The sequence below is a fragment of the Anas platyrhynchos genome, chromosome 7 (assembly GCF_047663525.1).
Source record: "Anas platyrhynchos isolate ZD024472 breed Pekin duck chromosome 7, IASCAAS_PekinDuck_T2T, whole genome shotgun sequence".
In the NCBI taxonomy this organism is placed as follows: Eukaryota; Metazoa; Chordata; class Aves; order Anseriformes; family Anatidae; genus Anas; species Anas platyrhynchos.
The window spans coordinates 39,637,566-39,665,251 of NC_092593.1; the positions used below are offsets into that span (position 1 = coordinate 39,637,566).

The 27,686-nt window shown below is 57.3% G+C and overlaps 3 protein-coding genes across 3 annotated transcripts; all 3 read left to right on the plus strand.

Moving 5' to 3' along the window:
* Positions 1 to 30: 30 nt before the first annotated feature.
* On the plus strand, positions 31 to 6,530 carry LOC113844306 (maestro heat-like repeat-containing protein family member 7). The gene is made up of 14 exons (XM_072041366.1): positions 31 to 1,318; positions 1,723 to 1,826; positions 2,013 to 2,167; positions 2,485 to 2,632; positions 3,031 to 3,218; positions 3,308 to 3,445; positions 3,733 to 3,847; positions 4,080 to 4,217; positions 4,467 to 4,643; positions 4,811 to 4,969; positions 5,273 to 5,374; positions 5,503 to 5,599; positions 5,749 to 5,808; positions 6,118 to 6,530. The coding sequence occupies exons 1-14, from the start codon at positions 895 to 897 to the stop codon at positions 6,312 to 6,314; spliced, it is 2,202 nt and encodes a 733-aa protein (XP_071897467.1). The 5' UTR covers positions 31 to 894; the 3' UTR covers positions 6,315 to 6,530.
* An 847-nt stretch (positions 6,531 to 7,377) lies between these two features.
* LOC113844178 (maestro heat-like repeat-containing protein family member 7) lies at positions 7,378 to 13,214 on the plus strand. Its single transcript, XM_072041368.1, has 13 exons — positions 7,378 to 8,463; positions 8,868 to 8,971; positions 9,158 to 9,312; positions 9,630 to 9,777; positions 10,176 to 10,363; positions 10,453 to 10,590; positions 10,878 to 10,992; positions 11,225 to 11,362; positions 11,612 to 11,788; positions 11,956 to 12,114; positions 12,418 to 12,519; positions 12,648 to 12,744; positions 12,894 to 13,214. Exons 1-13 carry the CDS (start codon positions 8,040 to 8,042, stop codon positions 12,959 to 12,961), a joined length of 2,013 nt encoding a protein of 670 aa, XP_071897469.1. The 5' UTR covers positions 7,378 to 8,039; the 3' UTR covers positions 12,962 to 13,214.
* A 247-nt stretch (positions 13,215 to 13,461) lies between these two features.
* On the plus strand, positions 13,462 to 20,817 carry LOC139998614 (maestro heat-like repeat-containing protein family member 7). Its single transcript, XM_072041367.1, has 14 exons — positions 13,462 to 15,605; positions 16,010 to 16,113; positions 16,300 to 16,454; positions 16,772 to 16,919; positions 17,318 to 17,505; positions 17,595 to 17,732; positions 18,020 to 18,134; positions 18,367 to 18,504; positions 18,754 to 18,930; positions 19,098 to 19,256; positions 19,560 to 19,661; positions 19,790 to 19,886; positions 20,036 to 20,095; positions 20,405 to 20,817. The coding sequence occupies exons 1-14, from the start codon at positions 15,182 to 15,184 to the stop codon at positions 20,599 to 20,601; spliced, it is 2,202 nt and encodes a 733-aa protein (XP_071897468.1). The 5' UTR covers positions 13,462 to 15,181; the 3' UTR covers positions 20,602 to 20,817.
* Positions 20,818 to 27,686: the final 6,869 nt, after the last annotated feature.

Sequence of the window (27,686 nt, forward strand, 5' to 3'; positions counted from 1 at the left end):
AACCTCAAACTATGGGTAAATCCTGGGATATGCTGACGCAGGGAGCATATGGATTTACTGAACTGGGGAAAGTGCATTGTCTATGGCTCTCCTGTGTACCTCTATACGTCAGTATAAGGTATTGTTAAGTTTCAGGCAAGTCAATGTTGTGGCTCCGCTCAAGTGGGCAGCCGAGCTCCACCACAGCCGCTCTCTCACCCCCCCTCAAAGAGGAATGGGGAGAAAATATGTGAAAAGGGCTCAAAGGTTGAGATAAGGACAAGGCGATCACGCAGTAGTTACCGTAACGGGCAAAACAGACTCGGCATAGGGAGATAGTAAGATTTGTTGTTTATTACTAACAAGCTAGAGAAGTGAGAAACAAAGGAAAGAAACCAAAAGCACCTTCCTCCCCATCCACCCTCTTCCACCTCCTCCCCCCGAGCGGCGCAGGGGAACGGGGCAATGGGGGTTATGGTCAGTCTACAACGCTTCTTCTCTGCCGCTCCTTCTCGGTCACTCTCGTCCCCTGTGCTGTGGGGTCCCACCCAGAACGGATGCCCTTTGGGGAGCAGAATCAGTGGGAAGTTAACTGGGGGCCAGTATGGCCAACAGAGAAGTAGGAGGAGATGCTGGACAATGCTCAGCATAAGCCTGTCTCGGTGGGACGGTTGCGGCACCCTCCTGCTGCACCGTCTGCACAGGAGTCTCTTGGCGTGGTGGTGACGCTGCTGCGCTGCTCCCCAGCGTGCGGCAGGTCTGGGGCCCACCTGCCTTGATGGCTCCACAAGTTGTCACCACAGGTTTGGTGACCCAGCCCCGCAGGTCCCTTCCCAGCCAGCGCTTGGTGGTCCTGTGACAAGGGGCTGCTGATGGGTGCTTCAGAGAGCTGGGGCACTGGGAAGCCGTGAGGGGATGGGGTGGCAGGAGGGGGCTGAGGGGCGAGGCAGGTGGCAGCGGGTCACGGGGCCCTTTGTGAGCTGCCATGATGCGGGCTGTGTCCAGGCAACGGCCCTTTGTGACCTCCGGGATAGAAATGCTGCTGGCAGCCTGGTTTCCCCACTTTTCCTGGAGGACGAGGCAGGACAGGTCGGGAAGGAGTGGAGCTGCAAGGAGTCCCTGCAGAGCCACCCCATTCCTGCTGCCCGTGTCTTTGGTGCTTCCTGGAAGCGTTTCCCATCCCTGTGGTGGGAGCCCTTGAGGCCAGACCTCAGCAGCATGGCGGGGAGAGACCCCAGCATGCCCAAGCTGGCCTGGACGGAGGAGGAGGAGGCCAAGGTTAATGCCTCTCCAGCGCAGCAGCCCTATGAGCTGACCGAGGTGCAGGTGCTGCAGGCAGGTGAGAGGCTGAGCTGGGCTGAAGGGCTGGCAGCTGCGAGCTGCCTCTGCCCCTTGCCGTCCTCACAGGAGCTGCTGTCCCATGTGGCACGGGGCGAGGGGAACCGTCCAAACCCATGGGATGAGCAGGGAGAGGCAGGCCGTGGGCAGCCATCCTGTGGCTACAGACCTCTCCTGCGCCATGGCAGCAAGCACCTTGTGGGGTGCAGGGCTCTCCGCCCTTACCATGCCGCGTCTGCTGGGGAACACCTGGCTCCCATGCATGCACAAGAGAGGTTGGGCTCAGTGCCCAGCTAGTTCCTGGCTCGGGGATCACCCTGCCTGGGCAGCATGGTCTTGGCTATGTCCTCCAGCCTCTCCCACGGACCCTCAGCTCTGTCTGTGCTTGGTCTTCACCAAATCCAGGCTGGGACCAGACAGAACAGGAGCAGCAGCAACATCAGGAGCAGGAGGCCATTGCAGTCGAGCTGGATAAGCGTGTACTACACAGTGTCATCCCTCCACATCATGTAAGTATCCAGTCAGTGGGTCTCAAGCCCTTGGGGGATCGTGTGCCCCCCTTGAAGCTCTGTCTGCTGGGCATGTGACATCCTTTTTGGCCAGCCCTGAGTGGTGGGAAGAGAAGCGCTTGTCAGTGGACCCCAGGAAAGGGATTGCTCTGGCAGCAGCCCCACTCTCAGCCCTTTCTCCTTCAGGCACCGGGCATCTTGAGGAGCATCTACCAGTGGCTCGTGTCCAACACAGAACAGTCTGCCCAGCACCGCCTGGACAAGAGCCTTCTGGAACTGGCCGAGGAGCACCCCCGCGACGTGGTGGTGACTCTGCTGCGCTGCTCCCCAGCGTGCGACAGGTATGGGGCCCGCCTGCCCTGATGGCTCGGGGCCCGTCAGCCTTTCGAGCCCATCCAGCGCCAGCTGCCAGGCAGATGGCAGTTTTCAGGGTGCTCTGCAGGGGCCGAGCCCTGCATCGCCCCATTTCCCAGCCCTGGCACGTCAGCCCCAGAGCCTGCCACCACAATCCCTCCCTGCCCCACAGGGCCCGCCAGGGGCTGCCTGTGAGGGGCAGGGGGCAGAGGTAGGACTGGCAGCCAGCCTGGGCCCCTCCACGGGTGCCCAGGTCTTGGTGCTGTGGCCAAGGCCCCCCTGACCCAGCTCTCTGGCCCTGCAGAGCTGCCGTGACCATGTGGAGGGTGATGGTCGTCTCATCCCGGACTAAAAAGAAGGTGATGACAGAGCTGTGCCACGTGCTGAAGGACTGGCCCTTTCACAGGACGTCCACCTCTGACGGGGACAACACGGATGTCTTCGCCCTGGCCGTGAGTTTCTGAACAAGCCCTCTCTCCCCCCAGGGGCTGCATCTCGGGGCAGCTATCCCTCCTCCCCTGTCACTACGTCTCCCTGCCTCAGGCGGTGGGCTGCAAACCTGGCTTAGGGCATTTTAGGGGACAGGCCAGGGCCAAGGCACAGCCCAGCAGGCTGCAGGGGCTGGGACGGAGAGCCCAGGCTGGTGGCAGGCCGCAGGAGGCTCAGCCAGGGCACACTGCCACCGCCCCAGGGAGGCTGCCTGTGGCTCAGCTCCGGATGGGAGCCAGGCCGGGTGCTCTGCCTGCATCTCCTGCGGCCCACGTCTGCACCTGAGCCTCGGCCTCCCACACTGGGGCCGTGCCACGGGGCTGGCTCAGCAGTGAGTGCCATCTCTGGGTCTTTTCTGCAGGCAACCAGGGTGCTGTGGGAGCTCCTTCGGCCAGCCAACTACCCAATGGAGCAGGAGATGAGCTTCTCTCTACCCCTGATGGTGTTGCTCTTCCAAATCTTCGCAAGCGCGCAGCAGACACCAGAAGAGGTGGAGACCTTCTTCAGGGAATGCCAGCAGGAGGAGGGCATTGCCACCAGCCCTAGCAGGTGCTTCGTCCCCCTCCTCCCATCCTTCCCATGGTCCTGGAGCCTGGGCCAGGGATCCGGGTGTGACCTGGGCTGTGCTCTGCCTGCAGGTTCGCACTGCTGACTCTGAAAGCACTGCTCTGCCGTGTTGGGTATGATATGCTGGTGCTTGAATTGGGAAAGAGGAATATCTGGGAGATGCTACTCCACGCTGAGAGCCACCACTGGGCAGTGGGTCTGCTGGCCAGGTGAGGGCACTGAGGGACACCGGCAGAGCCCGGGGCGCGTGAATTGCCCGTGGGCACCAATGAGGTCTCCTCAGAAGGGGCAGGAAGCCCATGGTGCACCCGAGGTGCACGCTGCTGTGGGGCGCTGGCTTCCTCCCTGCAAGGAGAGGTGGGGAAAGACCAGGCCTCCGGGAGCATGAAATGCTGGTGGCTGCTGGAACAGAGCCAGGAGCACTTCACCCGTCCTGCTCAGGACTTCTGCTCAGGACTCCTGCTCAGGACTCACCCTGCCTTCTTCCCTCTGCCAGGGCGATGAAATACGTCTCAAGAACAGAGCGCCGACGGATTGTGCTGTATCTGGAAACGTGGCTCAACAACAACGAGCCACGCTGGAAGGTCCCCGCCATGGCCTTCCTGGTCGAGGTGAGCCCGATGGCAAGCGGTGCCGGCCTGAGCTGCCTCTCGCCACTCCACCCTCTGGTGGCCACAGCTGTGGGGAGAGGCTGGCCGGTGGAGCTGGGGCAGGGCTTCATCCCTTGGGGCTCATCCCCTTGGCACACACTGCCAGAGTGACACTTGTCTGCGGTTTCTCGTGCTTCCCGTGAGCGAGGTCTCTGCTGGCCAATTCCAGCCTTGACTGAGGCGTGTTTTTCAGATGCTGGACTGTGAGGACCTCAAAATGGAGTGTCTTCGAGTCATGCAGCTCTTCCCAAGATACCTGAGGAGTGAGTGCACGGCGATGCGTCAGCTGGTGCTCAAGGGCCTCAAAACGCTCAGCAGAAGACCCTATGTGGTAAGCAGGGTTCAGCCGGCTGAACACACCCCATTGGTGGTGTGGCTCTGGGCCAGGGATGCTGGCTAACACCGTTGCTTGGACTTGGCTGGGCACCGAGTGCTGTGGGAGCTGCTCCCAACTCTTGTGCCTCCCCATGCGCCTGCCCAAGTCCTTTGGGGCAGGACCGTGGCTTCTGGGCACTGTGGGCTCTGACAGCCTGAGAGTGTTTGCCAGCACAGCCCAACACGGTGTTGTTGCTCCCCACAGGCGAAAAAAATGGAGTTCCTGGTGCCAGAGATCATGGGGATACTGCCAGAGTTGGAAGGGGACGTGGCTGGAAATGCACTGTTTGTGCTCAAAAACATGTTCAAGGAGATGACCATCAGCAAGGCCAGCCCCACCGCTCTGCAGCTGGCAGAGAGGCTGCCAGCGTTCTTTGACAGTGTAAGGCTGAGGGCACAGGGCCCAGCGGGGGTCTCTGAGGGCCTGTGCCTTTCCTGATGGATGTTGGGTGCTGTCAGGAAGCATTGTGCCCTGTGAATTTTCACACCCTTGCCCAGGTGGGCCTGGAGCAGCTGGTGCTGAGGTCTTCACTTCTTCCTTCCCACCAGGAATCCAGCTCCACGCAGCTGCAATCCATCCACTTCTTCAGAGCTGTGATGAGCCACCTTTTTGCAGCAAGGAAGAAAAAGCAGCTGAAGAAACACGTGCGCCAGAGCGTGATCCCGCTGTTCTTCCACTTGCACGACGAGAACCAGCAAGTGGCCGAGGTTGGTTTCTCTGCCCAGCGTGGGCATTTGGGGAGGGCGATGCTGACACCCCGGGGTGGGACTGAGCACCCTCAGGAGGGACGGAGCCGTGGGCTCTGCTGCCATCCCTGCTCCCTGCATCCAGCCCCAGCTCCCTCGGGCACTACACCACGGAGCAGACGCCTGCTCCCTGTGGTCAGCCTGCCCCACACAGTGCCCTGGGCCGTGCAGAGGCGTGCAGCCCCTGCAGCCTCGCCAAGGGGCTGGGGACACAGGTCCCCTGAGAGCTGGGGGTGCCACTTCAAAGTCTCTGCTGCTCTTCAGGCCGCAGAGGAAACCCTTCTCGATGCTGCCAAATTCCTGCAGAGGACACAGCTCGTGGACCTGCTGGAGGGAAAGCAAACATGGAGACTCGGCAAGTGCCTGGTAAGGACGGCTCTGAAGGCCCCGACCCAGACTGGACAAGCCCACAGCGCCCCAGGGCATGGGGCAGGCAGCTGTCCGAGGGGAAGGCTCTGCACCAGCCCCATGCCCTTGCGCTCTCTCTTGTGCAGCTGGAGGACAACAGCCTGGATGAGCACCTGCGCCAGAGCCTGCCATACCTGCAGAGCCCGCAGGAGCCCTTGCGATTGGAGGCTGTCAGGTTCATCGGTGAGCCCGAGCCCCGGGGTCCCTCTGTGCCCGAGGGAAGGAGGAGGAGGTGGCCCGGCCAGCAGGGCCAGCGGGGGGTAGATGGGGAAGGGGTGCTGCTGGGAAGGGCTGGCGGGCAGAGTTTGTGACAGGCTGTGTGTACTACCTAGGGCTCATTGCACGGCGAGTGAGGGATTGGCATGAGGAGGAGCTCCCCATCATCTATGAAGGTAAGTGAGGGCAGCGGGGTATCGGCGGATTGCCCCCTGCTCCTGCCTGGCCACAGGAAGAGCTGGGTGGCGCTGGCCACAGCAGGAGCTGGTAGAATCATAAAACCAGAGTCACAGAATGCTTTGGGTTGGAAGGGAGCTGTAACGTCATCGAACTCCAACCCATCTGCCTGGTCAGGGATGCCTCGCGCTAGACCAGGGTGCTGAAAGCCCCGTCCAACCTTGCTTGAATACTTCCAGGGATGGGGCCCTTCCCGGGGTCCCCGCAAACACAGGCTCTGACCTTGCCTCCGCTCCTCTCTCTCACAGCCATTCAAGGCATGACGGACGACGTCAGTTCCTCTGTCTCTTCGCTCGCAACTGAGACCCTCTTCATTGTACGAGCTGCAATGAGGTTGCCACGCAGTGTACCTGGATTACGACGGCTGAGGTACCGGCTCTGGAAGGCGCGGAAGAAGTGCTCTGCACTGGCCTTCCTGTGCTGCTGTTGCTGTGCACAGGGATGATGGCAGGCATCCTGTGTGCTGGGGCCACCCAAAAGCGTGTGGAAGGCTGGGTGTCCCCTGGACTCTCCCAGCATGTGTCACACCTCCAGCCTTCAGGACCTTCTGCCCCCTTCGCTTGCTCCCAGATCTGCTTGGCCTTCCCCAGACAAGCAGTCCGTCTTCTTCCCCTCATCTGCGTGTCTTTCCTTTGCGGCAATAAAATCGTGGAAGACTTGGGCCCTGAAGTGACTGGGAACCTCCAGCGAATGGCTGGCTGTGGAGTAATTGCTGGGGGTGACTTAATGAGACTAAACATCTTGCCCCAGTTACGCCTGGGGAAGGAGTTCAAGCATATCGGTATTTCAACGGTGTGCTCATTGGTGGCCCCGGCGTCTTGTGTCTCTGTGGTGGGGCAGACTCAAAAGGATATAGTTGCCCGTCTTGACAGCTGAGGGCTCCAAGCTCCAGCAGAAAAGATAAAAATCCCAGGCCGCCATGCCACCCACGGGCTCTCACCTCACACGTGGCAGCACGGATCCAAAGGTCCCACTCGCCCCAAGCAAACTTTCCCGAAGTTTCAAGGATGCCGAGAAGCCCTACTTTACCTGGGAAAAGGGCCATTTGTAGTCCGTCCAGCTTCACAGGGGGGTGTCAGAACGATAAACCATGAGCCAACCATTCTGCCAGGGCCCTCCAAAGCGCTCAAGTGACCGGTAACTGCCGGAACCCCACCCCTGCCGCCGGGGTGCAAACGGAATCCCTTAGAAAATGGTATGTGCAACGAGCTCCCTATGGGCATGCCCATCGAATAGAGGAGGGCACACCTCAGATTCTTCCCATGCGCTAACCAGTAGAGGTTAAGCCAGATGAGAAGCCCCCTTCCTGCCCCGGTGAACATGCTCCTCCCCAGTTTGAGCCCGATTTCAGCAGCGTGTGGTTCACTGAGGCAGCCCCAAGAAGGAGAAGCGTGGAAGTATCAAGCCGTAGCATTACTGCCCTGGTTCCGCTCGAGTGGGCAGCTGAGCTCCACCACAGCCGCTCTCTCACTCCCCTTCCTTAAAGAGGAATGGGGAGAAAATATGTGAAAAGGGCTCAAAGGTTGAGATAAGGACAAGGCGATCACGCAGTAGTTACCGTAACGGGCAAAACAGACTCGGCATAGGGAGATAGTAAGATTTGTTGTTTATTACTAACAAGCTAGAGAAGTGAGAAACAAAGGAAAGAAACCAAAAGCACCTTCCTCCCCATCCACCCTCTTCCACCTCCTCCCCCCGAGCGGCGCAGGGGAACGGGGCAATGGGGGTTATGGTCAGTCTACAACGCTTCTTCTCTGCCGCTCCTTCTCGGTCACTCTCGTCCCCTGTGCTGTGGGGTCCCACCCAGAACGGATGCCCTTTGGGGAGCAGAATCAGTGGGAAGTTAACTGGGGGCCAGTATGGCCAACAGAGAAGTAGGAGGAGATGCTGGACAATGCTCAGCATAAGCCTGTCTCGGTGGGACGGTTGCGGCACCCTCCTGCTGCACCGTCTGCACAGGAGTCTCTTGGCGTGGTGGTGACGCTGCTGCGCTGCTCCCCAGCGTGCGGCAGGTCTGGGGCCCACCTGCCTTGATGGCTCCACAAGTTGTCACCACAGGTTTGGTGACCCAGCCCCGCAGGTCCCTTCCCAGCCAGCGCTTGGTGGTCCTGTGACAAGGGGCTGCTGATGGGTGCTTCAGAGAGCTGGGGCACTGGGAAGCCGTGAGGGGATGGGGTGGCAGGAGGGGGCTGAGGGGCGAGGCAGGTGGCAGCGGGTCACGGGGCCCTTTGTGAGCTGCCATGATGCGGGCTGTGTCCAGGCAACGGCCCTTTGTGACCTCCGGGATAGAAATGCTGCTGGCAGCCTGGTTTCCCCACTTTTCCTGGAGGACGAGGCAGGACAGGTCGGGAAGGAGTGGAGCTGCAAGGAGTCCCTGCAGAGCCACCCCATTCCTGCTGCCCGTGTCTTTGGTGCTTCCTGGAAGCGTTTCCCATCCCTGTGGTGGGAGCCCTTGAGGCCAGACCTCAGCAGCATGGCGGGGAGAGACCCCAGCATGCCCAAGCTGGCCTGGACGGAGGAGGAGGAGGCCAAGGTTAATGCCTCTCCAGCGCAGCAGCCCTATGAGCTGACCGAGGTGCAGGTGCTGCAGGCAGGTGAGAGGCTGAGCTGGGCTGAAGGGCTGGCAGCTGCGAGCTGCCTCTGCCCCTTGCCGTCCTCACAGGAGCTGCTGTCCCATGTGGCACGGGGCGAGGGGAACCGTCCAAACCCATGGGATGAGCAGGGAGAGGCAGGCCGTGGGCAGCCATCCTGTGGCTACAGACCTCTCCTGCGCCATGGCAGCAAGCACCTTGTGGGGTGCAGGGCTCTCCGCCCTTACCATGCCGCGTCTGCTGGGGAACACCTGGCTCCCATGCATGCACAAGAGAGGTTGGGCTCAGTGCCCAGCTAGTTCCTGGCTCGGGGATCACCCTGCCTGGGCAGCATGGTCTTGGCTATGTCCTCCAGCCTCTCCCACGGACCCTCAGCTCTGTCTGTGCTTGGTCTTCACCAAATCCAGGCTGGGACCAGACAGAACAGGAGCAGCAGCAACATCAGGAGCAGGAGGCCATTGCAGTCGAGCTGGATAAGCGTGTACTACACAGTGTCATCCCTCCACATCATGTAAGTATCCAGTCAGTGGGTCTCAAGCCCTTGGGGGATCGTGTGCCCCCCTTGAAGCTCTGTCTGCTGGGCATGTGACATCCTTTTTGGCCAGCCCTGAGTGGTGGGAAGAGAAGCGCTTGTCAGTGGACCCCAGGAAAGGGATTGCTCTGGCAGCAGCCCCACTCTCAGCCCTTTCTCCTTCAGGCACCGGGCATCTTGAGGAGCATCTACCAGTGGCTCGTGTCCAACACAGAACAGTCTGCCCAGCACCGCCTGGACAAGAGCCTTCTGGAACTGGCCGAGGAGCACCCCCACGACGTGGTGGTGACTCTGCTGCGCTGCTCCCCAGCGTGCGACAGGTATGGGGCCCGCCTGCCCTGATGGCTCGGGGCCCGTCAGCCTTTCGAGCCCATCCAGTGCCAGCTGCCAGGCAGATGGCAGTTTTCAGGGTGCTCTGCAGGGGCCGAGCTCTGCATCGCCCCATTTCCCAGCCCTGGCACGTCAGCCCCAGAGCCTGCCACCACAATCCCTCCCTGCCCCACAGGGCCCGCCAGGGGCTGCCTGTGAGGGGCAGGGGGCAGAGGTAGGACTGGCAGCCAGCCTGGGCCCCTCCACGGGTGCCCAGGTCTTGGTGCTGTGGCCAAGGCCCCCCTGACCCAGCTCTCTGGCCCTGCAGAGCTGCCGTGACCATGTGGAGGGTGATGGTCGTCTCATCCCGGACTAAAAAGAAGGTGATGACAGAGCTGTGCCACGTGCTGAAGGACTGGCCCTTTCACAGGACGTCCACCTCTGACGGGGACAACACGGATGTCTTCGCCCTGGCCGTGAGTTTCTGAACAAGCCCTCTCTCCCCCCAGGGGCTGCATCTCGGGGCAGCTATCCCTCCTCCCCTGTCACTACGTCTCCCTGCCTCAGGCGGTGGGCTGCAAACCTGGCTTAGGGCATTTTAGGGGACAGGCCAGGGCCAAGGCACAGCCCAGCAGGCTGCAGGGGCTGGGACGGAGAGCCCAGGCTGGTGGCAGGCCGCAGGAGGCTCAGCCAGGGCACACTGCCACCGCCCCAGGGAGGCTGCCTGTGGCTCAGCTCCGGATGGGAGCCAGGCCGGGTGCTCTGCCTGCATCTCCTGCGGCCCACGTCTGCACCTGAGCCTCGGCCTCCCACACTGGGGCCGTGCCACGGGGCTGGCTCAGCAGTGAGTGCCATCTCTGGGTCTTTTCTGCAGGCAACCAGGGTGCTGTGGGAGCTCCTTCGGCCAGCCAACTACCCAATGGAGCAGGAGATGAGCTTCTCTCTACCCCTGATGGTGTTGCTCTTCCAAATCTTCGCAAGCGCGCAGCAGACACCAGAAGAGGTGGAGACCTTCTTCAGGGAATGCCAGCAGGAGGAGGGCATTGCCACCAGCCCTAGCAGGTGCTTCGTCCCCCTCCTCCCATCCTTCCCATGGTCCTGGAGCCTGGGCCAGGGATCCGGGTGTGACCTGGGCTGTGCTCTGCCTGCAGGTTCGCACTGCTGACTCTGAAAGCACTGCTCTGCCGTGTTGGGTATGATATGCTGGTGCTTGAATTGGGAAAGAGGAATATCTGGGAGATGCTACTCCACGCTGAGAGCCACCACTGGGCAGTGGGTCTGCTGGCCAGGTGAGGGCACTGAGGGACACCGGCAGAGCCCGGGGCGCGTGAATTGCCCGTGGGCACCAATGAGGTCTCCTCAGAAGGGGCAGGAAGCCCATGGTGCACCCGAGGTGCACGCTGCTGTGGGGCGCTGGCTTCCTCCCTGCAAGGAGAGGTGGGGAAAGACCAGGCCTCCGGGAGCATGAAATGCTGGTGGCTGCTGGAACAGAGCCAGGAGCACTTCACCCGTCCTGCTCAGGACTTCTGCTCAGGACTCCTGCTCAGGACTCACCCTGCCTTCTTCCCTCTGCCAGGGCGATGAAATACGTCTCAAGAACAGAGCGCCGACGGATTGTGCTGTATCTGGAAACGTGGCTCAACAACAACGAGCCACGCTGGAAGGTCCCCGCCATGGCCTTCCTGGTCGAGGTGAGCCCGATGGCAAGCGGTGCCGGCCTGAGCTGCCTCTCGCCACTCCACCCTCTGGTGGCCACAGCTGTGGGGAGAGGCTGGCCGGTGGAGCTGGGGCAGGGCTTCATCCCTTGGGGCTCATCCCCTTGGCACACACTGCCAGAGTGACACTTGTCTGCGGTTTCTCGTGCTTCCCGTGAGCGAGGTCTCTGCTGGCCAATTCCAGCCTTGACTGAGGCGTGTTTTTCAGATGCTGGACTGTGAGGACCTCAAAATGGAGTGTCTTCGAGTCATGCAGCTCTTCCCAAGATACCTGAGGAGTGAGTGCACGGCGATGCGTCAGCTGGTGCTCAAGGGCCTCAAAACGCTCAGCAGAAGACCCTATGTGGTAAGCAGGGTTCAGCCGGCTGAACACACCCCATTGGTGGTGTGGCTCTGGGCCAGGGATGCTGGCTAACACCGTTGCTTGGACTTGGCTGGGCACCGAGTGCTGTGGGAGCTGCTCCCAACTCTTGTGCCTCCCCATGCGCCTGCCCAAGTCCTTTGGGGCAGGACCGTGGCTTCTGGGCACTGTGGGCTCTGACAGCCTGAGAGTGTTTGCCAGCACAGCCCAACACGGTGTTGTTGCTCCCCACAGGCGAAAAAAATGGAGTTCCTGGTGCCAGAGATCATGGGGATACTGCCAGAGTTGGAAGGGGACGTGGCTGGAAATGCACTGTTTGTGCTCAAAAACATGTTCAAGGAGATGACCATCAGCAAGGCCAGCTCCACCGCTCTGCAGCTGGCAGAGAGGCTGCCAGCGTTCTTTGACAGTGTAAGGCTGAGGGCACAGGGCCCAGCGGGGGTCTCTGAGGGCCTGTGCCTTTCCTGATGGATGTTGGGTGCTGTCAGGAAGCATTGTGCCCTGTGAATTTTCACACCCTTGCCCAGGTGGGCCTGGAGCAGCTGGTGCTGAGGTCTTCACTTCTTCCTTCCCACCAGGAATCCAGCTCCACGCAGCTGCAATCCATCCACTTCTTCAGAGCTGTGATGAGCCACCTTTTTGCAGCAAGGAAGAAAAAGCAGCTGAAGAAACACGTGCGCCAGAGCGTGATCCCGCTGTTCTTCCACTTGCACGACGAGAACCAGCAAGTGGCCGAGGTTGGTTTCTCTGCCCAGCGTGGGCATTTGGGGAGGGCGATGCTGACACCCCGGGGTGGGACTGAGCACCCTCAGGAGGGACGGAGCCGTGGGCTCTGCTGCCATCCCTGCTCCCTGCATCCAGCCCCAGCTCCCTCGGGCACTACACCACGGAGCAGACGCCTGCTCCCTGTGGTCAGCCTGCCCCACACAGTGCCCTGGGCCGTGCAGAGGCGTGCAGCCCCTGCAGCCTCGCCAAGGGGCTGGGGACACAGGTCCCCTGAGAGCTGGGGGTGCCACTTCAAAGTCTCTGCTGCTCTTCAGGCCGCAGAGGAAACCCTTCTCGATGCTGCCAAATTCCTGCAGAGGACACAGCTCGTGGACCTGCTGGAGGGAAAGCAAACATGGAGACTCGGCAAGTGCCTGGTAAGGACAGCTCTGAAGGCCCCGACCCAGACTGGACAAGCCCACAGCGCCCCAGGGCATGGGGCAGGCAGCTGTCCGAGGGGAAGGCTCTGCACCAGCCCCATGCCCTTGCGCTCTCTCTTGTGCAGCTGGAGGACAACAGCCTGGATGAGCACCTGCGCCAGAGCCTGCCATACCTGCAGAGCCCGCAGGAGCCCTTGCGATTGGAGGCTGTCAGGTTCATCGGTGAGCCCGAGCCCCGGGGTCCCTCTGTGCCCGAGGGAAGGAGGAGGAGGTGGCCCGGCCAGCAGGGCCAGCGGGGGGTAGATGGGGAAGGGGTGCTGCTGGGAAGGGCTGGCGGGCAGAGTTTGTGACAGGCTGTGTGTACTACCTAGGGCTCATTGCACGGCGAGTGAGGGATTGGCATGAGGAGGAGCTCCCCATCATCTATGAAGGTAAGTGAGGGCAGCGGGGTATCGGCGGATTGCCCCCTGCTCCTGCCTGGCCACAGGAAGAGCTGGGTGGCGCTGGCCACAGCAGGAGCTGGTAGAATCATAAAACCAGAGTCACAGAATGCTTTGGGTTGGAAGGGAGCTGTAACGTCATCGAACTCCAACCCATCTGCCTGGTCAGGGATGCCTCGCGCTAGACCAGGGTGCTGAAAGCCCCGTCCAACCTTGCTTGAATACTTCCAGGGATGGGGCCCTTCCCGGGGTCCCCGCAAACACAGGCTCTGACCTTGCCTCCGCTCCTCTCTCTCACAGCCATTCAAGGCATGACGGACAACGTCAGTTCCTCTGTCTCTTCGCTCGCAACTGAGACCCTCTTCATTGTACGAGCTGCAATGAGGTTGCCACGCAGTGTACCTGGATTACGACGGCTGAGGTACCGGCTCTGGAAGGCGCGGAAGAAGTGCTCTGCACTGACCTTCCTGTGCTGCTGTTGCTGTGCACAGGGATGATGGCAGGCATCCTGTGTGCTGGGGCCACCCAAAAGCGTGTGGAAGGCTGGGTGTCCCCTGGACTCTCCCAGCATGTGTCACACCTCCAGCCTTCAGGACCTTCTGCCCCCTTCGCTTGCTCCCAGATCTGCTTGGCCTTCCCCAGACAAGCAGTCCGTCTTCTTCCCCTCATCTGCGTGTCTTTCCTTTGCGGCAATAAAATCGTGGAAGACTTGGGCCCTGAAGTGACTGGGAACCTCCAGCGAATGGCTGGCTGTGGAGTAATTGCTGGGGGTGACTTAATGAGACTAAACATCTTGCCCCAGTTACGCCTGGGGAAGGAGTTCAAGCATATCGGTATTTCAACGGTGTGCTCATTGGTGGCCCCGGCGTCTTGTGTCTCTGTGGTGGGGCAGACTCAAAAGGATATAGTTGCCCGTCTTGACAGCTGAGGGCTCCAAGCTCCAGCAGAAAAGATAAAAATCCCAGGCCGCCATGCCACCCACGGGCTCTCACCTCACACGTGGCAGCACGGATCCAAAGGTCCCACTCGCCCCAAGCAAACTTTCCCGAAGTTTCAAGGATGCCGAGAAGCCCTACTTTACCTGGGAAAAGGGCCATTTGTAGTCCGTCCAGCTTCACAGGGGGGTGTCAGAACGATAAACCATGAGCCAACCATTCTGCCAGGGCCCTCCAAAGCGCTCAAGTGACCGGTAACTGCCGGAACCCCACCCCTGCCGCCGGGGTGCAAACGGAATCCCTTAGAAAATGGTATGTGCAACGAGCTCCCTATGGGCATGCCCATCGAATAGAGGAGGGCACACCTCAGATTCTTCCCATGCGCTAACCAGTAGAGGTTAAGCCAGATGAGAAGCCCCCTTCCTGCCCCGGTGAACATGCTCCTCCCCAGTTTGAGCCCGATTTCAGCAGCGTGTGGTTCACTGAGGCAGCCCCAAGAAGGAGAAGCGTGGAAGTATCAAGCCGTAGCATTACTGCCCTGGTTCCGCTCGAGTGGGCAGCCGAGCTCCACCACAGCCGCTCTCTCACCCCCCCTCAAAGAGGAATGGGGAGAAAATATGTGAAAAGGGCTCAAAGGTTGAGATAAGGACAAGGCGATCACGCAGTAGTTACCGTAACGGGCAAAACAGACTCGGCATAGGGAGATAGTAAGATTTGTTGTTTATTACTAACAAGCTAGAGAAGTGAGAAACAAAGGAAAGAAACCAAAAGCACCTTCCTCCCCATCCACCCTCTTCCACCTCCTCCCCCCGAGCGGCGCAGGGGAACGGGGCAATGGGGGTTATGGTCAGTCTACAACGCTTCTTCTCTGCCGCTCCTTCTCGGTCACTCTCGTCCCCTGTGCTGTGGGGTCCCACCCAGAACGGATGCCCTTTGGGGAGCAGAATCAGTGGGAAGTTAACTGGGGGCCAGTATGGCCAACAGAGAAGTAGGAGGAGATGCTGGACAATGCTCAGCATAAGCCTGTCTCGGTGGGACGGTTGCGGCACCCTCCTGCTGCACCGTCTGCACAGGAGTCTCTTGGCGTGGTGGTGACGCTGCTGCGCTGCTCCCCAGCGTGCGGCAGGTCTGGGGCCCACCTGCCTTGATGGCTCCACAAGTTGTCACCACAGGTTTGGTGACCCAGCCCCGCAGGTCCCTTCCCAGCCAGCGCTTGGTGGTCCTGTGACAAGGGGCTGCTGATGGGTGCTTCAGAGAGCTGGGGCACTGGGAAGCCGTGAGGGGATGGGGTGGCAGGAGGGGGCTGAGGGGCGAGGCAGGTGGCAGCGGGTCACGGGGCCCTTTGTGAGCTGCCATGATGCGGGCTGTGTCCAGGCAACGGCCCTTTGTGACCTCCGGGATAGAAATGCTGCTGGCAGCCTGGTTTCCCCACTTTTCCTGGAGGACGAGGCAGGACAGGTCGGGAAGGAGTGGAGCTGCAAGGAGTCCCTGCAGAGCCACCCCATTCCTGCTGCCCGTGTCTTTGGTGCTTCCTGGAAGCGTTTCCCATCCCTGTGGTGGGAGCCCTTGAGGCCAGACCTCAGCAGCATGGCGGGGAGAGACCCCAGCATGCCCAAGCTGGCCTGGACGGAGGAGGAGGAGGCCAAGGTTAATGCCCCTCCAGCGCAGCAGCCCTATGAGCTGACCGAGGTGCAGGTGCTGCAGGCAGGTGAGAGGCTGAGCTGGGCTGAAGGGCTGGCAGCTGCGAGCTGCCTCTGCCCCTTGCCGTCCTCACAGGAGCTGCTGTCCCATGTGGCACGGGGCGAGGGGAACCGTCCAAACCCATGGGATGAGCAGGGAGAGGCAGGCCGTGGGCAGCCATCCTGTGGCTACAGACCTCTCCTGCGCCATGGCAGCAAGCACCTTGTGGGGTGCAGGGCTCTCCGCCCTTACCATGCCGCGTCTGCTGGGGAACACCTGGCTCCCATGCATGCACAAGAGAGGTTGGGCTCAGTGCCCAGCTAGTTCCTGGCTCGGGGATCACCCTGCCTGGGCAGCATGGTCTTGGCTATGTCCTCCAGCCTCTCCCACGGACCCTCAGCTCTGTCTGTGCTTGGTCTTCACCAAATCCAGGCTGGGACCAGACAGAACAGGAGCAGCAGCAACATCAGGAGCAGGAGGCCATTGCAGTCGAGCTGGATAAGCGTGTACTACACAGTGTCATCCCTCCACATCATGTAAGTATCCAGTCAGTGGGTCTCAAGCCCTTGGGGGATCGTGTGCCCCCCTTGAAGCTCTGTCTGCTGGGCATGTGACATCCTTTTTGGCCAGCCCTGAGTGGTGGGAAGAGAAGCGCTTGTCAGTGGACCCCAGGAAAGGGATTGCTCTGGCAGCAGCCCCACTCTCAGCCCTTTCTCCTTCAGGCACCGGGCATCTTGAGGAGCATCTACCAGTGGCTCGTGTCCAACACAGAACAGTCTGCCCAGCACCGCCTGGACAAGAGCCTTCTGGAACTGGCCGAGGAGCACCCCCACGACGTGGTGGTGACTCTGCTGCGCTGCTCCCCAGCGTGCGACAGGTATGGGGCCCGCCTGCCCTGATGGCTCGGGGCCCGTCAGCCTTTCGAGCCCATCCAGTGCCAGCTGCCAGGCAGATGGCAGTTTTCAGGGTGCTCTGCAGGGGCCGAGCTCTGCATCGCCCCATTTCCCAGCCCTGGCACGTCAGCCCCAGAGCCTGCCACCACAATCCCTCCCTGCCCCACAGGGCCCGCCAGGGGCTGCCTGTGAGGGGCAGGGGGCAGAGGTAGGACTGGCAGCCAGCCTGGGCCCCTCCACGGGTGCCCAGGTCTTGGTGCTGTGGCCAAGGCCCCCCTGACCCAGCTCTCTGGCCCTGCAGAGCTGCCGTGACCATGTGGAGGGTGATGGTCGTCTCATCCCGGACTAAAAAGAAGGTGATGACAGAGCTGTGCCACGTGCTGAAGGACTGGCCCTTTCACAGGACGTCCACCTCTGACGGGGACAACACGGATGTCTTCGCCCTGGCCGTGAGTTTCTGAACAAGCCCTCTCTCCCCCCAGGGGCTGCATCTCGGGGCAGCTATCCCTCCTCCCCTGTCACTACGTCTCCCTGCCTCAGGCGGTGGGCTGCAAACCTGGCTTAGGGCATTTTAGGGGACAGGCCAGGGCCAAGGCACAGCCCAGCAGGCTGCAGGGGCTGGGACGGAGAGCCCAGGCTGGTGGCAGGCCGCAGGAGGCTCAGCCAGGGCACACTGCCACCGCCCCAGGGAGGCTGCCTGTGGCTCAGCTCCGGATGGGAGCCAGGCCGGGTGCTCTGCCTGCATCTCCTGCGGCCCATGTCTGCACCTGAGCCTCGGCCTCCCACACTGGGGCCGTGCCACGGGGCTGGCTCAGCAGTGAGTGCCATCTCTGGGTCTTTTCTGCAGGCAACCAGGGTGCTGTGGGAGCTCCTTCGGCCAGCCAACTACCCAATGGAGCAGGAGATGAGCTTCTCTCTACCCCTGATGGTGTTGCTCTTCCAAATCTTCGCAAGCGCGCAGCAGACACCAGAAGAGGTGGAGACCTTCTTCAGGGAATGCCAGCAGGAGGAGGGCATTGCCACCAGCCCTAGCAGGTGCTTCGTCCCCCTCCTCCCATCCTTCCCATGGTCCTGGAGCCTGGGCCAGGGATCCGGGTGTGACCTGGGCTGTGCTCTGCCTGCAGGTTCGCACTGCTGACTCTGAAAGCACTGCTCTGCCGTGTTGGGTATGATATGCTGGTGCTTGAATTGGGAAAGAGGAATATCTGGGAGATGCTACTCCACGCTGAGAGCCACCACTGGGCAGTGGGTCTGCTGGCCAGGTGAGGGCACTGAGGGACACCGGCAGAGCCCGGGGCGCGTGAATTGCCCGTGGGCACCAATGAGGTCTCCTCAGAAGGGGCAGGAAGCCCATGGTGCACCCGAGGTGCACGCTGCTGTGGGGCGCTGGCTTCCTCCCTGCAAGGAGAGGTGGGGAAAGACCAGGCCTCCGGGAGCATGAAATGCTGGTGGCTGCTGGAACAGAGCCAGGAGCACTTCACCCGTCCTGCTCAGGACTTCTGCTCAGGACTCCTGCTCAGGACTCACCCTGCCTTCTTCCCTCTGCCAGGGCGATGAAATACGTCTCAAGAACAGAGCGCCGACAGATTGTGCTGTATCTGGAAACGTGGCTCAACAACAACGAGCCACGCTGGAAGGTCCCCGCCATGGCCTTCCTGGTCGAGGTGAGCCCGATGGCAAGCGGTGCCGGCCTGAGCTGCCTCTCGCCACTCCACCCTCTGGTGGCCACAGCTGTGGGGAGAGGCTGGCCGGTGGAGCTGGGGCAGGGCTTCATCCCTTGGGGCTCATCCCCTTGGCACACACTGCCAGAGTGACACTTGTCTGCGGTTTCTCGTGCTTCCCGTGAGCGAGGTCTCTGCTGGCCAATTCCAGCCTTGACTGAGGCGTGTTTTTCAGATGCTGGACTGTGAGGACCTCAAAATGGAGTGTCTTCGAGTCATGCAGCTCTTCCCAAGATACCTGAGGAGTGAGTGCACGGCGATGCGTCAGCTGGTGCTCAAGGGCCTCAAAACGCTCAGCAGAAGACCCTATGTGGTAAGCAGGGTTCAGCCGGCTGAACACACCCCATTGGTGGTGTGGCTCTGGGCCAGGGATGCTGGCTAACACCGTTGCTTGGACTTGGCTGGGCACCGAGTGCTGTGGGAGCTGCTCCCAACTCTTGTGCCTCCCCATGCGCCTGCCCAAGTCCTTTGGGGCAGGACCGTGGCTTCTGGGCACTGTGGGCTCTGACAGCCTGAGAGTGTTTGCCAGCACAGCCCAACACGGTGTTGTTGCTCCCCACAGGCGAAAAAAATGGAGTTCCTGGTGCCAGAGATCATGGGGATACTGCCAGAGTTGGAAGGGGACGTGGCTGGAAATGCACTGTTTGTGCTCAAAAACATGTTCAAGGAGATGACCATCAGCAAGGCCAGCCCCACCGCTCTGCAGCTGGCAGAGAGGCTGCCAGCGTTCTTTGACAGTGTAAGGCTGAGGGCACAGGGCCCAGCGGGGGTCTCTGAGGGCCTGTGCCTTTCCTGATGGATGTTGGGTGCTGTCAGGAAGCATTGTGCCCTGTGAATTTTCACACCCTTGCCCAGGTGGGCCTGGAGCAGCTGGTGCTGAGGTCTTCACTTCTTCCTTCCCACCAGGAATCCAGCTCCACGCAGCTGCAATCCATCCACTTCTTCAGAGCTGTGATGAGCCACCTTTTTGCAGCAAGGAAGAAAAAGCAGCTGAAGAAACACGTGCGCCAGAGCGTGATCCCGCTGTTCTTCCACTTGCACGACGAGAACCAGCAAGTGGCCGAGGTTGGTTTCTCTGCCCAGCGTGGGCATTTGGGGAGGGCGATGCTGACACCCCGGGGTGGGACTGAGCACCCTCAGGAGGGACGGAGCCGTGGGCTCTGCTGCCATCCCTGCTCCCTGCATCCAGCCCCAGCTCCCTCGGGCACTACACCACGGAGCAGACGCCTGCTCCCTGTGGTCAGCCTGCCCCACACAGTGCCCTGGGCCGTGCAGAGGCGTGCAGCCCCTGCAGCCTCGCCAAGGGGCTGGGGACACAGGTCCCCTGAGAGCTGGGGGTGCCACTTCAAAGTCTCTGCTGCTCTTCAGGCCGCAGAGGAAACCCTTCTCGATGCTGCCAAATTCCTGCAGAGGACACAGCTCGTGGACCTGCTGGAGGGAAAGCAAACATGGAGACTCGGCAAGTGCCTGGTAAGGACGGCTCTGAAGGCCCCGACCCAGACTGGACAAGCCCACAGCGCCCCAGGGCATGGGGCAGGCAGCTGTCCGAGGGGAAGGCTCTGCACCAGCCCCATGCCCTTGCGCTCTCTCTTGTGCAGCTGGAGGACAACAGCCTGGATGAGCACCTGCGCCAGAGCCTGCCATACCTGCAGAGCCCGCAGGAGCCCTTGCGATTGGAGGCTGTCAGGTTCATCGGTGAGCCCGAGCCCCGGGGTCCCTCTGTGCCCGAGGGAAGGAGGAGGAGGTGGCCCGGCCAGCAGGGCCAGCGGGGGGTAGATGGGGAAGGGGTGCTGCTGGGAAGGGCTGGCGGGCAGAGTTTGTGACAGGCTGTGTGTACTACCTAGGGCTCATTGCACGGCGAGTGAGGGATTGGCATGAGGAGGAGCTCCCCATCATCTATGAAGGTAAGTGAGGGCAGCGGGGTATCGGCGGATTGCCCCCTGCTCCTGCCTGGCCACAGGAAGAGCTGGGTGGCGCTGGCCACAGCAGGAGCTGGTAGAATCATAAAACCAGAGTCACAGAATGCTTTGGGTTGGAAGGGAGCTGTAACGTCATCGAACTCCAACCCATCTGCCTGGTCAGGGATGCCTCGCGCTAGACCAGGGTGCTGAAAGCCCCGTCCAACCTTGCTTGAATACTTCCAGGGATGGGGCCCTTCCCGGGGTCCCCGCAAACACAGGCTCTGACCTTGCCTCCGCTCCTCTCTCTCACAGCCATTCAAGGCATGACGGACGACGTCAGTTCCTCTGTCTCTTCGCTCGCAACTGAGACCCTCTTCATTGTACGAGCTGCAATGAGGTTGCCACGCAGTGTACCTGGATTACGACGGCTGAGGTACCGGCTCTGGAAGGCGCGGAAGAAGTGCTCTGCACTGGCCTTCCTGTGCTGCTGTTGCTGTGCACAGGGATGATGGCAGGCATCCTGTGTGCTGGGGCCACCCAAAAGCGTGTGGAAGGCTGGGTGTCCCCTGGACTCTCCCAGCATGTGTCACACCTCCAGCCTTCAGGACCTTCTGCCCCCTTCGCTTGCTCCCAGATCTGCTTGGCCTTCCCCAGACAAGCAGTCCGTCTTCTTCCCCTCATCTGCGTGTCTTTCCTTTGCGGCAATAAAATCGTGGAAGACTTGGGCCCTGAAGTGACTGGGAACCTCCAGCGAATGGCTGGCTGTGGAGTAATTGCTGGGGGTGACTTAATGAGACTAAACATCTTGCCCCAGTTACGCCTGGGGAAGGAGTTCAAGCATATCGGTATTTCAACGGTGTGCTCATTGGTGGCCCCGGCGTCTTGTGTCTCTGTGGTGGGGCAGACTCAAAAGGATATAGTTGCCCGTCTTGACAGCTGAGGGCTCCAAGCTCCAGCAGAAAAGATAAAAATCCCAGGCCGCCATGCCACCCACGGGCTCTCACCTCACACGTGGCAGCACGGATCCAAAGGTCCCACTCGCCCCAAGCAAACTTTCCCGAAGTTTCAAGGATGCCGAGAAGCCCTACTTTACCTGGGAAAAGGGCCATTTGTAGTCCGTCCAGCTTCACAGGGGGGTGTCAGAACGATAAACCATGAGCCAACCATTCTGCCAGGGCCCTCCAAAGCGCTCAAGTGACCGGTAACTGCCGGAACCCCACCCCTGCCGCCGGGGTGCAAACGGAATCCCTTAGAAAATGGTATGTGCAACGAGCTCCCTATGGGCATGCCCATCGAATAGAGGAGGGCACACCTCAGATTCTTCCCATGCGCTAACCAGTAGAGGTTAAGCCAGATGAGAAGCCCCCTTCCTGCCCCGGTGAACATGCTCCTCCCCAGTTTGAGCCCGATTTCAGCAGCGTGTGGTTCACTGAGGCAGCCCCAAGAAGGAGAAGCGTGGAAGTATCAAGCCGTAGCATTACTGCCCTGGTTCCGCTCGAGTGGGCAGCCGAGCTCCACCACAGCCGCTCTCTCACTCCCCTTCCTTAAAGAGGAATGGGGAGAAAATATGTGAAAAGGGCTCAAAGGTTGAGATAAGGACAAGGCGATCACGCAGTAGTTACCGTAACGGGCAAAACAGACTCGGCATAGGGAGATAGTAAGATTTGTTGTTTATTACTAACAAGCTAGAGAAGTGAGAAACAAAGGAAAGAAACCAAAAGCACCTTCCTCCCCATCCACCCTCTTCCACCTCCTCCCCCCGAGCGGCGCAGGGGAACGGGGCAATGGGGGTTATGGTCAGTCTACAACGCTTCTTCTCTGCCGCTCCTTCTCGGTCACTCTCGTCCCCTGTGCTGTGGGGTCGCACCCACGGGATGCCGTCCTTCATGAACTGATCCGGCGTGGGCTTCCCACAGGCAGCAGCTCCTCCAGAACTACTCCAGATATGGGTCCGTACCCATATCTGAGGGATGGGGGTCCATCCCTCAGGAGAAAACTGCTCCAACCTGGGTCCACCCAGGTCTCCTCTCCACGGGCTACAGGTCCGGCCTGGAATCTGCTCCGGCAGGGGTCTTCCGCAGGCAGCAGCCTCCGTCAGTGCAGGGCCACCTGCTCCACCATGGTCCTCACCACAGGCCGCAGGGGACTTCTGCTCCGGCGCCTGGAGCACCTCTCCCCCTACTTCTTCACTGACCTTGGCGCCTGCAAGGCTGTTCCTCATTCCTCTCACTCTCCCAGCTGCTGTGTGGCGCAGCGTTTTTTTCCCTGTCTTAAATATGCTCTCACAGAGGCGCAAAACAACATCGCTTATTGGCTCGGCTCTGGTCAGCAGTGGGGCCCTTACCAAACATGGGGCAGCTTCTAGATCCTTCTCACAGAAAACACCCCTATGGCCCCCTGCTACCAAAACCTTGCCACATAAACCCACTGCAGTCAGGTATTGTTCAAACTGTGGCCCGGCCCTTACAGGCAATGATGTCTCCACAGCTGCTGTGCTGAGCTGTTTGCATTCCTGGGATTCATCATGTTCTGGCTGTGCACTTCGCTTTCTGTAGTACAGATCATATGTCTGCTTGTCAGCATTTCTCCCTGCCTCTTTACGAGTGACACTGTTGTCTGGTTGTCTCAAACCAGACGAGTTAACCAGTGAAAGTTATCCATGTACCGAACATGTTTTGTTTGTTTTGAAATTGAAAGATATTAAGCTATCTCATGGCTCTTAGATGTTTGAAATACTGCATGGAAGCAAGAAATACCAGCAAATAAGCATCCTGGTTTATTGGTTATGGTTATGGCACTATGCACTATGGTTATGGGGGATATTATGCAAGAAATCTTGGAATATACAAGTGTTAAGGAGTTGTGGTTTGGTTGTTTTTTGTTGTTGTGTTTTGATTATTGAAAATGTGCAGACTCAAGGAGCTATATAATCAGAAGGGTTAAGTCTTCAAATGTACTGGTACATTGGATGGCTATTGCCTCAATAATGTACAATGCACAGAAAAAATGAATCTGGAAATGGTGTGGAGGAACCCTTTCTTGTTTTCGTGGTGAGGAAAAAAAAAAGTATTTCTATAAATTCCCATTTGCAGCATTCCCTGTGTCTGGAGAAGCCTAAACACCTAATGTAAATACTAGCTTCTGTTTTGGAGGTCTGGTGCTCTGAAAATTATATATTGGACTGCTGAAGTCCAATATTGGGTCTGGTTCGCTCTCTTCATAGGCCTTTAAACCTGCGTATTGTACCTACAACACATGCAAAATACTACAGCAGTGCTGCAGTTGGCAAAACTCATGGTTTTTGCTTGCAGGACCTAATGACTGATTTTGCTTCAGTGTTTGCATTGTTGTAAGTCTCAAACACACTTTAGAGGCTAAAACAGAAGCAGCATAACTCTACTGAGAATAATTTTATTTTTGTCTAATGGGAAATGATAAAAGATGGGGAACTGATTACTTTGTCTTGCAAGTCTAAACTGTTTCTATATGAAAGAGACACATTTGGTATAAAATACAAAAATGGTAAATGGAGCAAGTGATATACATTAAAAGAAAAAAGAAGACGAATCATGCACGTAAATTCTTTTAAAAAAATAAAGACCAGATGTAATAAAGCATTTTGAGATGAATGACCTTGTTTAATAGCCATGAATCCAGAGTAATGGATACGATTTTAGAATCTTGGGAGTTCTCTAAAAACAGCACATATAGGGTATGTTCATATACTTAGGGGTAATGTGGGTCCCTTGCTGAATGGGGGGGGGTGTCCTGGTAATGGGAGACACTGAGAAGGTGGAGATACTGAATGCTTTCTTTGCTTCAGTCTTTGCTTCAAGGACTCCCTCTCCCCCTCCCCCCCCGGGACTCCTCGACCCTGGAGGGAGGAGAAAGGGTCTGGGAAATGGAGGTCTCCCCCCAGTTGACAAGAGGGTGGTGCAGGAATGTCTGAGTGGGCTCAACGCACACAAATCCATGGGTCCCGATGGGATGCATCCACGTGTGCTAAGGGAGTTGGCAGAGGTGATTGATGAACTGCTCTCTGCCATCTTTGAAAGGTCCTGGAGAACAGGAGAGGTGCCTGAAGATTGGAGGATAGCCAATGTCACTCCGGTCTTCAAGAAGGGCAAGAAGGAGGATCCAGGAAACTACAGGCCAGTCAGTCTCACCTCTGTCCCTGGAAAAGTGTTGGAACAGCTTGTTCTGGATGCCATCTCCAAGCGATTGGAAGAGAAGAAGGTTATGAGGAGTAGTCAGCATGGATTCACCAAGGGGAAGTCGTGCTCGGCCAACCTCGATGCCTTCTATGATGGCATCACCAGCTGGGTAGATGGGGGGAGAGCAGTGGATGTCATCTACCTTGACTCTAGCAAGGCTTTTGATGTTGTCTCCCATGACATCCTGCTAGCAAAGCTGAGAAAGTGTGGGATAGAGGAGTGGACAGTAAGGTGGGTTGAGAACTGGCTGACTGGCCGAGCTCAGAGGGTGGTGATCGGCAGAGCAGAGTCTGGCTGGAGGCCTGTGACTAGCGGTGTTCCCCAGGGGTCGGTGCTGGGTCCGGTCTTGTTCAACATCTTCATTGGTGACCTTGATGAGGGAATAGTGTCTGCCTTCAGCAAGTACGCTGATGACACAGAGCTGGGAGGAGTGGCTGACATGCCAGAAGGCTGTGCTGCCATTCAGTGAGACCTGGACAGGCTGGAGAGATGGGCAGGAAGAAACCAAGTGAGGTTTAATAAGAGCAAGTGTAGAGTCCTGCCCCTGGGAAGGAACAACCGCACGTATCTTTACAGGCTGGGGGATGACCTGCTGGAGAGGAGCTCTGAGGAGAAGGACCTGGGGGTCCTGGTGGACAACAGGTTGGCCGTGAGCCAGCACTGTGCCCTGGTAGCCAAGAGGGACAATGGGGTCCTGGCATGCATTAAAAGGAGCGTGGCCAACAGGTCAAGGGAGGTGATTCTCCCCCTCTACTCTGCCCTGGTCAGGCCTCACCTGGAGTCCTGTGTCCAGTTGTGGGCTCCCCAGTACAAAAAAGACAGGGATCTCCTGGAAAGAGTCCAGCGGAGGGCCACAAAGATGATCCAGGGCCTGGAGCATCTTCCCTATGAGGAAAGGCTGAGAGACCTGGGGCTGTTCGGGATGGAGAAAAGACTGAGCGGGGATCTCATCAATGTGTATAAATACCTGAGGTGTGGGATACAGGGGGATTTAGCCAATCTCTTTTCAGTAGTTTGTGGAGACAGGACAAGGGGCAATGGCCCCAAGATAGGGCACAGGCAGTTCTGCACCAACACGCAGAAGTTCTTCATGGTGAGGGTGAAGGAGTACTGGGACAGGCTGCCCAGGGAGGTTGTGGAGTCTCCTTCTCTGGAGATATTCAAGGCCAGTCTGGATGCCTACCTGGACAGCCTGCTCTAAGGAACCTGCTTTGGCAGGGGGGTTGGACACGATGATCTTTCGAGGTCCCTTCCAACCCCTTCAGTTCTGTGATTCACCTCATAATGGCAATTGGAGCAGTCAGGCTATTGAACTGGGATGGCATTGAGAGGATCAGTAGGAAATTTTAAATGTGTGTATAATGGTAATTTTGAGTCTGTTTAAAACCTGGTTACTCTGCAGGGAAATATTAACTATGGTTCAGGTCCATGACAAGATAAAGTGAGAAGCATGGCTCCACAGCTTGGCATTTGACACACCACAGAAGTGGTAATGTTCTTGCTTCAGGCATTCCTACACTTTCTACATTCATCAATTACTGGATAATATTAAAAGATGCTTAGTAGTTGTAGTTCAAATGTAGAAGACCCCCTTCAGAAGTACTTTATCATGTAGGTTTCAGCGTTAGGATTAGGGGGGCTCATATTCTTTCCAAATTACTTCAGCTCACAAAGAGGAGTTGATGTGGGGAATAGAAGCAGAAAGTTTGGTGCACTAGCATCTTAAAATTCACTCATTGCTGAGAAACTGCATACCTTACACTGCATCTTCCCCATCTACATAATTTGATGCACAGTCTGAAAATAAATTCTGTCGGAGACAAAGTAAACTTAGTTGACCCAAGCCAGTCATGTGACCTAAGTTAGGGGCATATAGCATTTGATTAATCTCTCACATTGTGTAAAACTTTATTTTTCAGACATTAATGCAACAGCATGGCTTGTCCTGAACAGCAATCAGATGAGCTTGTCTTTTTTGTGAATGGCAAGGTAAGGTTTTTAATGTTTTTAGGATCATCATTTCTTTAATGTTTAGTCTTTATATTCAGTACTGGAAAGTTGTTATTCTGGAGCAACAGTTCATTCATAGGTAAACATTTTGTGTCTTTGGTCTTCCTAATAGCATCCTACCTTCTACCAAAAGAACTTCTGGGCTATTCCTAAATTTGCTCTATCTTTACTGTGAATTGGGATATTGGATTATTTTATGGTTTCAATTCAAAACTAAGAGGTTTAAAATTCCCATTAAGCATTAAGTTATCTGAGAGAAATTTCAAAATCTTAACTCTGCAACTGTTAATATTAGCTTATATTGGCTCAGTTTTTCGAGGCACTACTAAGAATTAGAATGTTTATTCATCGCATCAATGACTTTATACCACCCTTCATTTCACAGATTTTTTAGAATTACATATAATTAGTGTTTACAATAATTACAATAATTATTGTTTACAATATTTTTATTGTTTACAATAATTATTGTTTACAATAATTTACTAACAAAATTGATTATTATTGTTTATATTACCTTACAGTAATATACTCCTAAAATTAATGTAGCTGACGTAAATGCCACCACTAAAAGTTTATGCTGTTTGTTAATAACTTCAGAAATTTAGCAAAAGAAAATAAATGGTTGGTTTTTTCTGTTCTTGAGGCCAAAACCTCACACTTATTTTTAATTTTTTGTCACCTTTTCTGGTTTTCCTCTTCAAGAGAATGAGAGTTCCTATTAACAAACTTACCACCTAAAATATATTAAAGCTGAAATGAAGGAATTGGACTTCCTTGCAAAACAAACAAAACAAAACAAAGTTGCTATGCATTTTTCCCTTGTTTGGTCAATATTTCTATATTCTAGAGAGAGGTTACTGGCTTTTTTTTTTTTTTACTTGGTTTCAGGTGGGTTAAGAAAAAGCGGTTCAATTTTTTGCCTGCTGTGTTTTATCTGTCATCGTATGTCAACTACGCTTAAAGGTATATATATATCAGGTATATATATAAGGTCCCATCAGAAGTTAAACCACAGACCTAAAGCACCCATGGAGTGTACTCCAGACAATAGCATGGCTGGTGAGTTCAGAAAATCACTTCAAAGAGGAGGAAGCAGTCACATGCATACCACATGAGATCATGAGATCCAGCAGCCTCACCATACAGAATTAACACCATTATAGGTGTGATGCTGTTTTGGCCACTCTCTTTCATGCTGAACTGTCTCTTTGGCTAATTCTGCTGACATAACAAAAACGCATACAGACCTTTGCATACAGACCTTTTTTTTTTTTTTTTTTTTAAGAATTGTCAACAGGAAATGAAGGAACAGCAGTGTAGATGGAAATCCATCTGTCAGTTCTCGCTCTTGTTCCTGCCACTTGCTG